The sequence below is a fragment of the Electrophorus electricus genome, chromosome 23, assembly GCF_041902795.1.
Source record: "Electrophorus electricus isolate QZ-2024a chromosome 23, ASM4190279v1, whole genome shotgun sequence".
NCBI lineage: Eukaryota > Metazoa > Chordata > Actinopteri > Gymnotiformes > Gymnotidae > Electrophorus > Electrophorus electricus.
Window position 1 is genome coordinate 5572741 of NC_137519.1, and position 17419 is coordinate 5590159.

At 42.4% G+C, this 17419-nt stretch overlaps 1 protein-coding gene across 1 annotated transcript; it reads left to right on the forward strand.

Moving 5' to 3' along the window:
• Nucleotides 1–445: 445 nt before the first annotated feature.
• glis2a (GLIS family zinc finger 2a) lies at nucleotides 446–13369 on the forward strand. Its single transcript, XM_027015395.3, has 7 exons — nucleotides 446–1105; nucleotides 7068–7221; nucleotides 7754–7884; nucleotides 8038–8214; nucleotides 8641–8774; nucleotides 9900–10018; nucleotides 10126–13369. Exons 2-7 carry the CDS (start codon nucleotides 7092–7094, stop codon nucleotides 10797–10799), a joined length of 1365 nt encoding a protein of 454 aa, XP_026871196.2. The 5' UTR covers nucleotides 446–1105; nucleotides 7068–7091; the 3' UTR covers nucleotides 10800–13369.
• The last annotated feature ends 4050 nt before the right edge of the window (nucleotides 13370–17419 follow it).

A 17419-nucleotide genomic window follows, 5' to 3' on the forward strand; every position in this document is an offset into this window, starting at 1 on the left:
AGTTAACTAAGTGACTGCACAACCAAAACTCTGTTCAGCTATCTCACCATTTATCTGAATGTTTTCTCACTGGGGCTTGTTTTAACCTGAATAAGATATTACAGATGTCCATTACTTAGTCAGTGCCAAACAAACAGACAATTTAACAGACCGTTTTTTGTTTTTTTTTGCAAGCAATGGCTAATTATCGAGACGCACTGAACTGTATAACCACCAGGGGGTACTCTTGCACACGAGACAATTGTAATTGTCATAAAAATGTCTTAAATATTTTTAAAATAACAATGTAAAGATCCTCTCTGAAAACAAGCAAAGCAAAAACTAATATGTCACAGTGAATAAACCTGCTACCGTAAATCCCCTGGTTCTCCTGTGCTCGTGTAGAGCGAAGTTCGGCTCAGCGCGCGCAGCCCAATCACGTGTCCGGGGCCGCAGCCACGGGAGGGCGACACAGGCGCGCGGAGCGAAAAGAGCTAGACAACCGCTGCGCTCTCTCTCTCTCTCTCTCTCTCTCTCTCTCTCTCTCTCTCTCTCTCTCTCTCTCTCTCTCTCTCTCTCTCTCTCTCTCTCTCTCTCTCTCTCTCTCTCTCTCTCTCTCAGAGAGAGAGAGAGAGAGCACATCTGGAGGAAAAACAACATAATTCCATTCTTCGCCCCCTCTCCCTGTGCGCGCTCACTCGGAATGCCATCCAAGACGATTCCACGCGAGGAAGACAGCTGACAGGCGTCGTACACAAGCGACGCTCCTCTGTTATTGTTCAGAAACAAAAGTCAAAGATTTTTCTTTAGAAAGCTTATTTTAAATTTAACTCAGTGCGTCGTTTATCAGTGACACCAACATAACACACACAAAAAACTAGACAAGTTCACCCGAAGGCTGCAACTGTACTAGAAGACTAAATAAAGAGAAGCTCGTCGCCTCGACCGTTTTTGTCCTGTTGATCCTGTTCGTTATTCGGCACCGGAGTCGGGTTTTTTTTTTGCAGGATCTACAGAAGGAAACGTCTCCTAACGAGTCTGGTCCCAGTGACAGACGGCACGTCTGGAGCCCCTGGCGGAGAAGCGCAGCGGTCACGTAAGCCGGACTGACTAGCCATCCTGAAAGGTAAAGCTCAGGACAGTTCAGTCTCCCTGGAAATGCGCAGGCAGAGCCGTTATATCCCGTACTCGTCCTGATGGACGTCCATCAGGAGCAGGGCGCGCGTTTTTCGTATGGAACTGACTGTCAACAGTCCCGGTCTTTTTATTTTGGATATGCGTGAGAGAGATTGGGGGGGGGAGGAGATAGATATACATGGATACACGTATATACTGTACTGTTGTCGTTTACATGCATATCATGTTTATATAGTTATCCTTGCGGAAGTACATGTAATAAAATCCGTCCCAATTGCATTCTGCTGTGGTCACGTGAGAAAAGCTACAGGTGTAACGGACTCGGGGCGCGTTCGCGGTGAGATTTAAACATTTTCAATCCTCAAGCACAGAGAACGCGCATGAATATATTGCAAAGCTGACAGATTTTTTTTTTTTTTACTTTGTTTTCAAATGGCTGATCAATAATTTAATTCATTCGCAGTCCTCCTCAGGTACCATTCAGTGTCATAAGAGGAGCTGGTTCCTTAGCAACACGTCTTCGTCTGATAGGCTATGGAAAATGAGATGGGGGGGTTAGTTCCGTGGTAGTGCAATCCAAACTGAAAAGCGATCATGATGCAACTAATTGTAATACCATTGCTAGTTTCTGAAAAACGAAATCCAGGGAAAGGCGTAAGAAGAAATGTTTGTCTTTTGTATATGACTGAGTGTATGTAGCCTCTGACACATGCCTGGATGTAACTCAGTATTGTGCCAGCAATTTTGGGAAGGTCATCGAGTTTAGTGGTTTTGTAAAAATTCACAGTGTGTGTGTGTGCGTGTGTGTGTGTGTGTGTGTGTGTGTGTGTGTGTGTGTGTGTGTGTGTGTGTGTGGTGGTGGGGGGGGGGGGGGGGGATGAGAGATGAAACCAGACATTCTTTTCTTGTGAAATGTTAACCAACGTTGGCCGCTTAGCTAGCTCCCATCTCTCTCTCTCTCTCTCTCTCTCTCTCTCTCTCTCTCTCTCTCTCTCTCTCTCTCTCTCTCTCACATACACACACACACACACACACACACACACGTACACACACACAAACTCTTTCACATTGTGGTCCCCACAGAGCAATGCATTTCCAAAACAAACATGCAGAGAATTCCTCCCTGAACAAGAAAGCGAATGGAAAATATAACCTGGGGGGGTGGGTCTCAGAGCAAAGGAGAGTGTCTGGGACAGACAGTGTAATAACAGAGGCTGCCTACAGAATATTAGTTTACCTCTTGGATTACAACAACACAAAAGACTCACATGTCTCTCTCTCTTCCCCTGTGTCTCTCTCCATCTCTCTCTCATTCCATCTCTCTCTCTGTCTCTCTCTATCTCTTCCAGTCTCTCTCAGTTCAACATCGTTTTATTGACATGAATGGTATACGTCACATTATTGCCAAAGCAAATGAACATAACCAGCAAAGGGGAAATAGATAAGAAAATAGTAAATGAACGTGCAAAACCAGAACTGAGTCAGCAGTACTGACCAACTGGGTCAGTGGTACTGTTTGAATTACTTGGGCTGAGGCAAGACGTGACAGATTTTGCTGAGGCTTGAATTTTGTTCTCTCTCCGTCTCACGCTCTCTAACTCTTTTCTCTTGTCTCCCTCCATCTCTCTTTCTCCCCATCCATCTGTCTCTTTCTCTCTCTCTCTCTCTCTCTCTCATGGCATGTTGTGCCCGCGGCTGGTTTTTGTTATTGTTTATGAGCTTGGCCTGTTCTTCGGCATTTCTAGTCTACACACAAACGCACACACCGAAAGCAAATGGAGAGAATCTGCGGCACACTGAGGAATCTCTACATGCGTGTGGGCGCATGCGAAGCCTGGCTGACACATGCGGGGATTTAGAGGACAGACAGGAAGGCATCAGACGCAGGAAGCAAGCGAGAGGCGTGAATGGACTGATCAAGCAGTGCAGTTAATCACCCTAATGGTAGCCACAGTTGAGCTCCGCGGTGAACTGAAACCTCGGCACGCGCAGCGGCATGTAAATACACAGAGGTTCCTGTAACTGAATCTACAATCGTCAGTATTACTTCTTAAGAAATCAAAAGCAACTTCTGGGTGGGCAGCCATGCTGGAACCTGTTACAGTTTCCTCTGTATACAGCGCATAGACGTGAGATACGTCATGCACGTCAGCAACACCTAGCCTTTCGGTGTGGGTCACTCTGTGCAGACTCTCCTGGTCCTATGGGTTCACATCTTGGATTTCCTTAAAAAAAATTATGTGAAAGCCTACTGAATTCACGAGATCCTGCAACATCCACTAGCTCTATTCCAAATTTCTTTTAGTTATTATTCTTTTAAGTTGGGCTATGTGAGCTAAATTTAACCATTTCTGCAGTTCTTTGTATGTGCATGTGTAAGCCTCACCAACTGCCTGTTTTTCAACTGATGGATGAATTTTGTACTGAATATCCAAGAAACCCTACGGATAATTTGTTCAGTACAAATTTCAACCCAGTTCATTGAAAAACAGGGAATTGGTGAGACTTACACATACACACACATACAAAGCACTGCTAAAGTGATGAAATTTGGCTCAGAGGTCCCAGCTTCAAAAATAAAAAAGGTTATTTGGAATACAGATATGGGATTTTGCAAGGTCTCACAAATTTAATACGTTTTCAAATGATTTTTTTTTTCAAGAAAATTCATGACGTGAAGTGGGAGGTCTAGGTGACTTTGCATGGAACAACCCAGTATGTTAGATGATTCCAATACCTGTGGCTGCTGGATACATTAATGTAATGCAACATGTCCCTCAGATAAAATCAGGTCAGTGTTTCAGCTATTTCCTTATCCATTTCAGAAACAGGCTGTAATTATCAAACCCATTTCCTTACATTATGAAGTGTCTTATACTTTTTGAAGGCATAGAGAACATCTTCATTTTACATTTTCAGTATTTGGCAAATGTGCTGATCCAGAGCGTCTTACGTAATTATAAGTATGACTGTAGCACTACACAGTGCAATAGCTGATGAACTACAAGAGTACATCAGGTGATTGCTTATACCAGTTTTAAGGTATCTAAATTAATCTTTAAGTAAATGTCTACATAACTACATACCTTTCTCATTTAATTATGAATGAGTATGTATTGGTATTAATTACATTATTTACAGACGAGCAATGTCGAGTACTGGGTCCACTATGGACTCCAAGGTTTCTATTGAGGTTTGAGGTTGTCTGTTGGTTTTTTCATGTAAAGCAAGCTCCACACTTTCAAAGCTATCACTCTAACGGTAGGGTCACCAATTAATAGCTCTAAACTTATCATTATTTTCATGGTCCTTCAAAATAAGGTAGGTATGGCCATTCCTGAAAATCCCCTTGAATAAACCTAAAATTAAAAGGGAGGCAGGGGGAGCCAGGAGGGGTGTGGTTTCATATCTTCATGAAGCTGTGTTTGGCAGCAGCAGCTCAGTGGTTAAGGTACTTAACTAGTAATCAGAAGGTTGCTGGTTCAAACCCCACCACTCTCAAGTTTCCACTGTTGGGCCCCTGAGCAAGGCCCTTAACCCTCAATTGTTCAAGTTATATTCAGTCATAATTGTAAGTAGCTCTGGATAAAAGTGTCAGCTAAATGTAATGTCTCTTTCTTAATAGTGACTCATTAGTTGGCTCTGTTCTATGTTCAGCCCTCCTGCTGTCAGAGTGAGTGAGAGTCTGTGTGCTACTCCTGTTGAATATGAGACACCTGTACTCCAGGTGGTTTACAGACTGAGATAAGTGTGGGTGTGTATCTTATCATTTGAGTAAAGGTCGCTCATCAGAATATTGGAAGAAATGATTGCTGGTAGTAGGAAGAGAGACAGTGGGAGATAAATGTTTTTAAATATAACTTATTGAAGAAGGAAAGACAGAGAAGCATTTCCCAAACAGATTGAACTGCGGTTAGAAAGATAAGGAAAGAAACATGGAGTGAAAATTGAAAAAGGGAGACAAAAACTGAAAGATTAGGGCAAGCTCCCAAAAAGATATGTAGGAGACTGAAGAAGAGGAGGCCCAGTGAAAGGGTGATGGAGAGAGGGGGCACAGAGGAGAGGAAGGAGAGAGGGACTCCTAGACCCATGAGAAGAGCTCTTCTTTCTGAGCCGGCAGGTGTGAGTAGGTCCGTATAGCAGTGTTTTAGTGTTTAAATGTCCTATTACCTTGTTATATTAGTAGGATTAGGGGAGGAGACACAAAAGTTATAGCCTCAATATAATATCCAATGGGGGGGCAGATCAGTATAATATCCAGTAAGTGAATGGGGGAGATGGGGGAGTCACTAATATCCAGCCTGTGTGGGGGGGAGTCACTGATATCCAGCGTGTGTGTGGGGAGTCACTAATATCCAGCCTGTGTGGGGGGAGTCACTAATATCCAGCCTGTGTGGGGGGAGTCACTGATATCCAGCGTGTGTGGGGGGAGTCACTAATATCCAGCCTGTGTGGGGGGAGTCACTAATATCCAGCGTGTGTGGGGGGAGTCACTAAAATCCAGCGTGTGTGGGGGGAGTCACTAATATCCAGCCTGTGTGGGGGGGAGTCACTGATATCCAGCGTGTGTGGGGGGAGTCACTAATATCCAGTGTGTGTGGGGGGAGTCACTAAAATCCAGCGTGTGTGGGGGGAGTCACTAATATCCAGCCTGTGTGGGGGGGAGTCACTGATATCCAGCGTGTGTGGGGGGAGTCACTAATATCCAGCGTGTGTGGGGGGAGTCACTAAAATCCAGTGTGTGTGGGGGGAGTCACTAATATCCAGCGTGTGTGGGGGGAGTCACTGATATCCAGCGTGTGTGGGGGGAGTCACTAAAATCCAGTGTGTGTGGGGGGAGTCACTAATATCCAGCGTGTGTGGGGGGAGTCACTAATATCCAGCGTGTGTCAGTAAGTAAATGTTCAAGATGACATTAGAGAGCTGTGCAGAATTTTTTTGTTTTGTTTTCTATGACGGGAACACTAAGAAATCAGTCACCTAAGGGTGTGTGTGTGTGTGTGTGAGTGTGTGCGTGTGTGCATGTGTGCGTGAGTGTGAGTGTGGGTGTGTGTGTGTGTGTATGTAAGTGCATGTGTGTGTGTGTAAGTGTGTGTGTGTGTGTGAGTGTGTGTGTGTCTGTGTGTGTGTGTGTGTGTGTGTGTGTGTGTGTGTGTGTGTCTGTGTGTGTGTGTGTGGGAAAGTGGTGAAAAGAAAAGGAGGGAGGCAAGAACAGAGTAAAATAACCAGCAAAAAACTGGAATGTTGGGGAGAAGAATAATGAAGGGAGGAGAAAGAGGAAAAGAGAGGGAAGAAGGGGAACGTGCGAGAGGGAGAGTGTTTGTTACCAGGGAGGGGCCAGCATGAGCCGAATGTCTGCGTTCCTGAACTTAGGGGAGTTTCCTCTGAAACAGAGAAAACCTCAACCAAAAACCTGCAGTGTGTAAAGTGCTATTTAATGAGAAAGTCATATGATACTGATGGGAAAGAAACCGTGTACCAGTGCAACGGAGCAGGCACACAACAATAAAAACCAGAGTTTTGTGCTGGAGGACGTACGGAATAGAGTGGGAGCTGCAGAGGGCCCGTACACTTGGTGTTCTATAGTCACACACTCTCACACACAGACCAACACACAGACAGACACGCACGCACAGCCACACTGTGGATATAGGCAAGATGCCCAAACAACTGTACCTCATCAGGACTACGTGCATGCATGATGAAGTATGAAACTGTGTGTGTGTGTGTGTGTGTGTGTGGAGGGAGTTGCTTGTCTAGCAGAAAGAAATGTAAATGACTTACAGTTGCTGGAGTAAATTTAGAACGTCTTTTTCCAGCTGTTTTAATGCAGAAAAGGCTATGCATTAGAGTGAAGGAGAGCCATTTTGCGTGCATGTGTGTGTGACCAAGAGAGGGAGAGAGAGATTTCCGATTTGCACTTATTATCTTTTATTGGCTCTGCTGTTTAGGTGGGTTGGCCTTGAGACTTAGCCATGCTCTCATTGGACGAACCGCTGGACTTGAAGATCTCATCAAGTGATAGGGCACTCAGAACATCTATCTGTGCTCCACTACGATTTGCCCGAACCCAGATATTATGCCTGACACACAGCTCTGACACTGGTCAGTGCACGCACACACACAACCACATGTAGAGTAGGATTATTTTCATATCATGATAATTGCCTTCCTTTTTCAAATCACACTTTACAATATAATCACAATAACAGCCGTAAATAAATTAACTCAAAGGAAAACAAAACATCACTGGAAGCCTCCCCTTCTACTATAAATATATGTCCGAACCCTTAATGTGCTGCGTGTTTGATATTGGTTTAGTTTATTCTATTGGACTTGCAACTTTATCAGCTTATATAAAACTATAAAGCTATAAAGATAGATAAAACTATAAAACAAACATGTCTGCTAATCAAAAAAGTAAAAAATGATAGCTTTAAGACTGATGGTTGACTTACATTTGTAAACATGTTGCTCAGAGTCCATTTAGTACTTTCTGAACGGAACACTGGGAGAGTGATGATATTTTTCAAACGCTCTTGATAAGAATACTACACGTGTTGTTTATCTTGATATATCACATTATTACCTATTAGAGAAAGACGGTATTGTGTGGTTGTCTCCTGTGTGTCTGCAGGTAAAGATGTTCTGGACTCTCCCCCTTCCTCAAAGCTGGACCTGTGCGCGTCCCCCTCTCCCTCTCCCTCCCCTCCCTCCCCTCAGCACTCTCACTCTAGCTGCAGTCCTCTAGCGCCACCCCCAGCCGTGGTGAGTTACATACTGTCACCAACAAGAGCAGGTCAAAGCCACTTTCTTGGACCTAAAATGTGTTCTTACGCACGGAACTTATGCAACTTTCTAAATCATCAAAGATATATACTATATGAAATAATAATGCACATCTTTTTTTTTTACACACAGAATTCAGAGACCATCAGTTACCTGGAGGATGGGGCTTCTTCACCCCCAAGTTTTCAGTTTTTCCTGCCAGTTGATTCCCGAGGCAGCCTTCACCGCTCTATGCTAGTTGGTCAGCGTCAGGAGAGACGGGAGTCTCCTGAACCAGGGGATGAACAGCTTGCCTGTCGCTGGCTTAAGGTGAGCCGATTGATTGGTCCAGAGGTTGTCAGGGAAGCTCAGCTCACGCTTCTCTTCTGGTCCACCCCAAGGCACACTAGAGCCTGGCAATCAGTGGCTACAGAACTATGGTTACATCTAAATAACTACATTTAAATGAAGCTGTTGCTGGTTGGGGAAGAACAAACAATGTGAACTGGTGATGGATCCTTTTGCAAGCCTCTGGCTTTAAGTAACTAGTAATAAAACTGAAAAAAAAAGAAAAGGAAAAAAAAATCAGGATTTAAACATACACAGACTGACACACTGGCACTTTTAGCCGAACTGTCCCATTAAAGCCACACGGCTGACCCAAGGTGACCTCAGAGTTTTTTCTTATACATTTTTTTTATTGTGACTTAAATGCTTTGGTGATTGTAGAGCCATGTCCCCCTCCCCACTCTTTAGTGCCACCTGCTGTTCGAGTGCTTGCAGGACCTGGTGGATCATGTGACTGAGTTCCACGTGAAGCCAGAGAGGAGGTCTGGGTACTGCTGTCACTGGGAAGGGTGCGCGCGCAAAGGTCGCGGCTTCAATGCCAGGTCATTCACTGCTGTCATTCACAAATACTTGCACATATACAAAAACTAATAATAAAAACAACTACCAGTACACTAACTGACATGCTCCTCTGGAATTAATGATGCGGGAGAAGGAAGGGAGACATTGCAGCAGACTGGAGAACTATTTTGTTTCCATATTCAGTTTCAATTAACAGTGCCAGTTCTTCACTGTTCACTGTTCTTCTCAGATCCTCTTATCAAAAACGGATGTTGGGAATAATTAGTTACATCAGTTTCAGTTGTCTAAGTATAAATAGTACTTTATCTGAAATGTTTATGTGTGCCTTGTTTACTGGGTGTGATCATTAAGTATACAGAAAGGTGTATGTTGGAAATGATGGAGAATTAGAATTGGAATAAATTAGTGAAAGTCTACTGATTAGCTCTGCCGATATGCTCAAGCCTATCATTCAGAAGCATGTGTCTGTGCATGGTGTCACAGCATTTACCCAACGTTACCAGAATGTTCATGTTAGTCTTCTTGGCAGGACAGTATTTAGGTCACCACAGTTCTAAAATAGCTCTCAGCCCTGCACAATAACATGAGGTGAACTGTGGTCACAGTTATGGGTAGTGCTGACCGAGACCGGAGACCAGAAGGCCAGACCTGGGAGTCGGGAGTGTCATGTCCCACTGGCGGCCGCTATTGACTCGCATTTCGTTCTACCAGACCAGAAAAGTGTGTTGGAAAGATCAGATACTAACACATTTCTGTAAGAGATGTATGTTGGAAAGATCAGATGCTGCATGTTTAGAAGTGGGTTAGAAAGATCCCACTCAGACATGCAGTGAGCTTTCTAACCCTTTTCTCTTACACATCCAGTATCTGATTTTGCTCACGATACTGGAACTATCCTACAACTATACTAGAGCTGTGGTATATAGCTACATCGTTGGGCCTAGTAGTAGTACAGTTCTAGTATAGTTCTAGCATTGTTTCATGTGGAAACCATAGGTTGAGCCTTTTGATCATCAATCCATGAACCAGGAAGAATACCTGGAAACTAATATTTGTACTACGTGTGTCTGTGTGTACGTGTGAATGTGCATTTGGTGGCTTAATTGTGTGTGTTCAAGGTGTTAACAAATGCCTCACCTATGTAGATACAAGATGCTGATTCACATTCGTACACACACCAATGAGAAACCCCACCAGTGTCCCATTTGCAGCAAGAGTTTCTCTCGGCTGGAAAACCTCAAAATCCACACCCGCTCTCATACAGGTGACACACACACACACACACACACACACACACAGTTTACGTCTATTTTCCCTAAAACAGGTTTAAAGAGGCTTGTTTGCACCATTTGAATCCCCTCCTTCCCCCAGGAGAGAAGCCCTATGCATGTCCATATACGGGCTGTGGAAAGCGATACTCTAACTCCAGTGACCGCTTCAAGCACACGCGCACACACTACGAGGACAGGCCCTACTGCTGCAAGATGGCTGGCTGCCACAAACGCTACACGGACCCCAGTTCCCTCCGCAAGCACATCAAGGCCCACGGCCATGCTGTCGCCCAGGAAACCCCCGCCTCGCCGGGGGCAGAACTGCCCGTGTCATGGAGCCGCCCAGGTGGGGGAGCAGGGCTTGGAGAAAGTGTGGGCACGGAACGGGATCTTTCAAGCCTGCCCAACCCAGGAAGGGCTCGTCTAGCGTTACCAGGAGCAACGCTGGCCCTTCTCAGAGCTCACGCTCTCCACACCTTTACTGGGCCTCTGATGACCCTCATGGCCCCCCCACTGGACCTCTCCATGGCCTCTGCACTCCCAGGGCTGGGAGCTGTGCTCAGCCACAGAAGGGGGGCCCTGGGCTTGGGCAAGACACACCCGCTCGAGCCCTTCATACTTCCATCCCTCACGCTCGGGGCACAGCAGAGGGGTAGAGGTGGTGATGATGATGAGGATGATGAAGAAAGAGAGGTAGAAGCAGGGCATGAGACTCTGTCTTGGGTGTTTGTCCCACCAGGCATGATGATGCTGAGGCAGGCTATGGTTAGCTGAACGATGGTCATGTGATCAACTGTCAATCACATGGAGGTGTGTTTGCAGTGCAATATAAAAATGTAAAGTTGAATAACTTAAAAAAAAAAAAGTTTTCTTCATCTAAACCTTTTAAATTTGATTCAAGAAAATGTAGTCTGCCAGCTGGCTTTGAAGGGAATCAGCTTCATTCAAATTCATTTGCTAAAATGACAATTTAGAAATGATAAACTTGGGACACTTTGAGTCGTATTTTGATAGGGCTTAACAGCCAACAGTATACAGGAGGACGTGCAGTGTGCTTCCATGCCAATATTTACAGAACTCTTTAGATACATATTTATTCCTTATCTGGGAATAATAGAGAAAGAGCTGCAAGAGTGTGTAAATGTGTGTGTCTTTGTGTATGTCTGTGTGCGGAACTGTTAATGTTCAGCGGTCACCTTTAAATAGCCAGAACCATGTCACAACTGTCTTAAAAGCTGGACGATAATTAGCTCCAACTAAACTCTAAACTCTATAATGAACTCATTTAAGCAACTTCAATTTTGGAACAAGAACTACTATCTTCTTTTTTCAGCTTCACAAAAAGCCACTATGATTCTTCCTTAAAGATAAGATTGTAATTTAATATTACAGATACAATTGTAATTTAATACACATCTAAGCCCTTAAATCAAACAAAGCTAAAGTTGCCAGTATATGAATTTTATGTGAAAGGACTGTTTGCCATTTTTCTTCATTGTTGAATTTACTATACATACTCAGCTCATTGTTCTCAGGAACAAACTCACTCTGAGTCAGAGTGCACGGATACCCATGAAAAACCCAGTTTCAGAATTCATATCCACATCTTTTCATTCAAGTCCAGCTGTTTACTTGTGCCTCACTTATAGGTCAGCATCATAACAACCCATAAGAGCCAAACCGATGGGCCTCAAATATGAACCTATGGTTGAGAAACAAATAGCAGTGGGAATTCAGGTAGAGTTGGTCTTAGCGTGTGGCTGATGTTTGGGCATATGGTATAGGACTTAGAAAATGCCAACAGATCACAAAAAGAAAAGCATCTCACAATAGTAGTCGTCGTTTTCTTTTTAAAGGAGCCTGTCAATAACACTGACCATAGGCTTACATTATGTGTTTTGAACCAGTGGTAGTGTTCTCCTTTACATAGAGTGCAGTGTGTGGCAGATCCTGCTTAACTTGCAACAGTTCCTGAAGCCTGCTGACAGCTAGATGATTCACACACAGGTGATAAAAGGATGAACGGAGACTTTGACGTCATAAGCATGTTGACCTCTAGGGAGGTTCTGAACATTGGACAAAGACAGAAGGATAAGGTCCATAGTCTCCATAGTCTCAGTAAGAGTATGTGTGCAAATCCGTCTCACACCCTAACAGAATCATCAAATATAAGTCTTTTTGTACTCTCTGCTCTTACATGTATACGTTTTCCCCTTTGTTGATGCAAGAAGGTTTTATAATGCTGTTAAGACGAGACACATCCAGTGTCGAGCTCGCAGGTCTCATAACTCCAGTCGATTTAGTAGCTTGTAGAGCTGAACCATTAGTTCTCTGTAAAGGCTGCTACTGTTCATCATAATCTCTGCATGAAAAACTTGTTTGAAATGTAATTATGTCACTGTACAAGGATCTAAAAACTATGGACAATGGCCCATTTTAGCCATCATCTGAACACTTTGAACCTTTATTTAAATCTTCACAGTGGGTTGCCTGCCATCTGCTTATATCTTTGTGACTGATTAATAACAAGTGCCTTTTAGTAAGAGTTTACTGCAGATGGGCAGCGGTAATATTCAGGAGTTAGCTGACTGGTTGTGACACATCTTGCACTTTGTAAACACACAGTATTAAAACATACACTTGCACTTGTGAACATATGTTACAATGTGTATGTCTTATAGGGACTTAGCCATAAGGCTATTTGAATGCTGGTCTTAGATTATTAGATTAGTAGTCAAACCGCTTTTTTCCACTAACGTGCAAAGATATTTATCCCAAGCCTACCGCCTGCTGCACATTCTGGTTATGTTACTGACAAAGCAGTGTGGCTGAAAGGATGTGAACATATTAAAACACCCCTTAAAGTATGCTATCTGTAAACCTTTGCTTATGATGAATTTTTAGACCTTTAGCTTTTATGTAAAGTAATAAAAAAAAAAAATCTAATAATAGCTTGTTTGTTGTCAAAGACAGGTCCTTTGAAAAAGAGACTAGTGACTTTAATTGCACAAAACATGCTATAACCAGTCAGCTAACTTGTGGCTACAACCGTAATGCCAAAATACGTGATAAAACTCTAGTTGGTTGTATGTCACATGGTGTCCCTGAGGTTTTGTACAGGATCTATATATACGAATAGCAGCTATCAGGCCACTTGTGTCTGTATGTATATTTCCCAGATAGCATGAGGTTCTAGCGCTGAGCATACAATCTATTTCTACATGTTTACAGATGGCAGCTCCCTGAGATTGTTCCTTACAGGATAGCAGAGGTGCAAATTTTGCTAAAGGCGATTCTGACGAAGACTAAAAATGTCTAATAAAAAGTGTCATATGTTAAATGTAGAGTCGTGTCAAAGCTGTGTTTTGTTTATTTTTTTTACAAGGGAGGGGTGTGTAACAAATAACAGGTACTGTTGCCATGTTATTTCTACCCAGTGGTCTGGCTGCTGTATCTGCCTGAGGAGGCACCTGCAGATCTCGCTCAGATACTGAGGGCTCCAGCATCATGCTTAGGGCACAGCAACAGTGGCCTCCGCTTCTTCACTCAGATCTGCTATGTAATTACCAGCCATTATGTAATTACTATTAAACCTGAAACTCTTGGTCAAATTGTTGCAGTTAAGTGCCGTCAAAAAATCCTTAATAATCAGAATATCAATGGCAAAGCCGCAGTAAATGGTGAACTGAACTCTTCTTTCTGCCAGGTGATTCATATCCTTCAAACAATTTAGGAATTGACCAATATGCTGGCTGGCAGGAGGGAAAAACAAAAAGCAGTGCCTAAAAACATTTGCGGTTATGTAAAGACAAATATATGAGACTAAAAGCAAACTTCCCAGGTCTGATGAGACGAAACTGTCCTGGGACGAGGTGGATTAAATCATACATGAACCTCTTTCCAGTTGCATTCAGCGAACAACAATAATACAATAATTATTATTAACAATACCGATAATAATTATGACAATAAATATTATTAGCATATTATAGTATTATTATACAATTATTGTTTTTTTTCATGGTACATGATGAGAATTAATATTCACATAACTTTGATATGAGTAATTATTTTAATTAAATGTTGTGTGTAATGACACACCAACAGTCACATTTACTCATCACAATAGCATTGTTTTTCCTTACAGTAAATCAGGTGATTGGGATATATAGTTCTAGATTAGTGGGGTGATGTTTCTGGTGAAAATTCCATTGTGAGAAAATGGAAGTGTCTTTACGTGTCTGCTTGAAATGAAGAAAATATCGTGTTGGACAGGTGTTTTGCGATAAGAGCATGCGGTGGCTGCACAAGTGCTAAACCAAAACTACCGTTTGCACTCCCCCCTGTTACTACTCCGCTCTCTTTGTCGCGGGCAGATTTTTTTTCACCAACTTAAACAGACGGAGATAAATGTGTATGCGGCCGACAGAAATAGAAGAATTCGTCATTAGGCGGATTTAACGCCCCAGTAACACGCCCAGTGTTAGATCTGTCAGTCAGGTAACGCTGGTCGTGACAAAGGAAGCCCCACCATTCACAAAAGAGCTTCCTCAGGGGCATTTGGGTAATCCTCTACCTTCCTGGAAGGTGATATCCCAGATGTATGCATATTCAGAAACTGCACAGAGAAATAAAATTACTTGAATATTACGTCATAAATATACACAGATAGCACAAACACACACTCACGCTCTCACATATCCCCACAAACATTGTTTTCAGCTTCTCACACAAAAAATATACAATTGTATATCCACTCAAACAAACAATGTACATTTTATACAAAAAATATACAAATGTACAATTTACATATAAATTCACATGCCTTTACTTATCTCAGCCAGGATGGTGCTAAGCTTGACATACAAGGTTTATGCCTACAGGTGTTTGTGCTAATGGGTTTCTCACTTCTTGATTTGACTAAAAAAGAGTTTGTTTCCATGTTGTCAGGGAAATCGTGGTGTTGTGCAAGGCTGCAACCAATCCCTTTAGACCTTGCTCTGTGTGCTAGTGCATGTGTTCCTTCCACTCTAAAATGATTGATCTCATGTTGAGCATCCATCTTATAACAAAAGAATGTGAAAAATAGTTAAAGACGTACCTGCTGGTGATTAAATACTAAATTATTGGAAGGAATAATTCTACAGAAAATTTAGTTTGGTTATTTGTCCATATTTCTGCAAAATTATGGAAACTGAAAGTTACCATAAATGTAATATTTTACATCAACTTAGAAGATTTTGAGACTTAGTTAGTCTTTGAGTCTAGGCCATAAATAATTAACATTTTTACTGCCTGAAAGGCTGCTTGTGTAACTAAGTGCTTCTGTGTGTACCTGGCAAACACGCCTCTTTCCCATCACAGGCAGCTTTGGTGTGAGAATTACTCTCAGTCCTGGCTCCTCCCCTTCATTACAAACACCTGAATCAGGTAAAATGGTAAAGCAAACCCATAATTCTGGAATTCCACGGGATGCCATTCCCAAAGCGCTGATCTCATAGAGTCTTAGGGCCCTGAGACATAGCGTACACCTACAGAGGTATCATCTCTCTGTGTGCTCATCTCCTTCATCTCTGCCACCCACACAGGGACAACAGGAGTCCTCCAGCATGGGTACCTGGCTAAGGTGAGTGAAGGTCTCTATTTTTCTTCAGCTCACTGTCAATCTTTACTAAATGGTTGATGTTATAATAAACATATTTATTATATTAGACTCAACCCGTGAGTGTTGGTTTAAGTATCGAGATATGTATGTGATTATTCGGGTAATTCATCACCTTATTTTAGGCTTTGATTTGTGGTAAATTATTCATTAGTTTGTTAGGATGTATTGTACATTCATGAGTTATTTAAGTGTTTGTCAGAATATTTCAGTGTAATGGGCTACAGAGCTGTACCTGATTAGAATATTTGAATTTATATTATTTTCATGTGTTAAACTTGATTTATCCAGAAATCAGTGTCAGCTTTAATGTAATAAATCAAACTTTATACCTACTTAGTCTCTCCTTTAAATTTTATATTCAAATTAAATTAAGCCCCATGAACTGAATGTTTGATTCCAACTGTCCATTACAGAGCAGGCTTGATTCATTTGCAAGTTTCTTGAGAAACTTGTCAACACAAACACCTATCATATACATAATAGGACATTAGTGACTAAATGGCATTCAAGCAACAGGAAACACAGGAAAATCTGGATACCTGGTACAGCAGTGGTCAAGAATGAATGTTCCCGTAGTATTTTGTTGTTACCCTGTGTGTTAAAAAGTGTGTAGAGGAAAATATTTGATAGCCATTCACCAATACCAAAGTTCATATAAAAGACCATACATTTGTTTTTTGAATAACTGATGGCATAATAACAGTTTTAGTTACCATTTTAAACATTTTCAGAGTAATTGAACCAACATGGCTTGTATATCATAAGTCATAAATATTCACAAATAGCACACACGCACAATCACGCATGTCTAAACAGTAAACAAAGGAAAAACAAAGAGAAACAAAAAGAAAAACGCAACACTACTTCCCTAACTCCCCAACATCAAAGCAGGAGAAAGGGGGCAAAAGAAGGTGGCACCCACCCCTACAGCTCCCAAACAAAGAAAATCAGAAGAAACAAACAAACTGGGCAGTGGTACCTCAGCGCTTAACGTACTTGACTTGTAATCAGAAGGTTGCTAGTAAGTTGCTTTGGAAAAAGTGTCAGCTAAATGCTGTAAATGTAACAAACACAAGATGTATATCTATACAGACACACATACAGCAATAGATGGAAAACCAGGACTCCTCATAGTACTCTAGGCAAAACAGCTAATCATAGCCTTTCAAAGCAATGAAATCTCTCTTAAGGCCCTTTTAAAAGCTGAGCAGGTGAGCAGGCCATGTGCTGGATGGCTACCCTCTAGCTGGATCTTTTTGATTTTTCTCAAGCAGCAGGACTGATGGATGTCCTGTAAGGCTGGATGTTTGTTGCCTAAGATGGATTATGTAGTTCTGTAGTACAGATTTTCCAAAAGCTGGGCAGGTGAGGGGTTTATAACTGTATACACTCCTTGAGTGTAGTGTAGCTGTGATCAAAGGATTGTTCTCTTCCGGTAGGAATTTTAAAGTGCTGGTAGTATTCTGGCAGAACCTTTTCCAGGTTTGTTCTGGTTTGCCCTGTTAAAATCCCCATCAACAATAAAAACACCCTCTGGGTGGAGTGATGCCTTCATTAGGTATAGCATGGGACAGCCATGTCTCTGGGAGCGCTAGTATGCTGCAACTCTTGATGGCATGCCGGAACTTGATCTGAGCCATCAGTTCCTCCATTTTGTTCTCCAGTGATTAAACATTTGCGAGCAGAATACTAGGGAGTGGTGGGTTGAAGTGCCTTTTCCTTGTCCTGC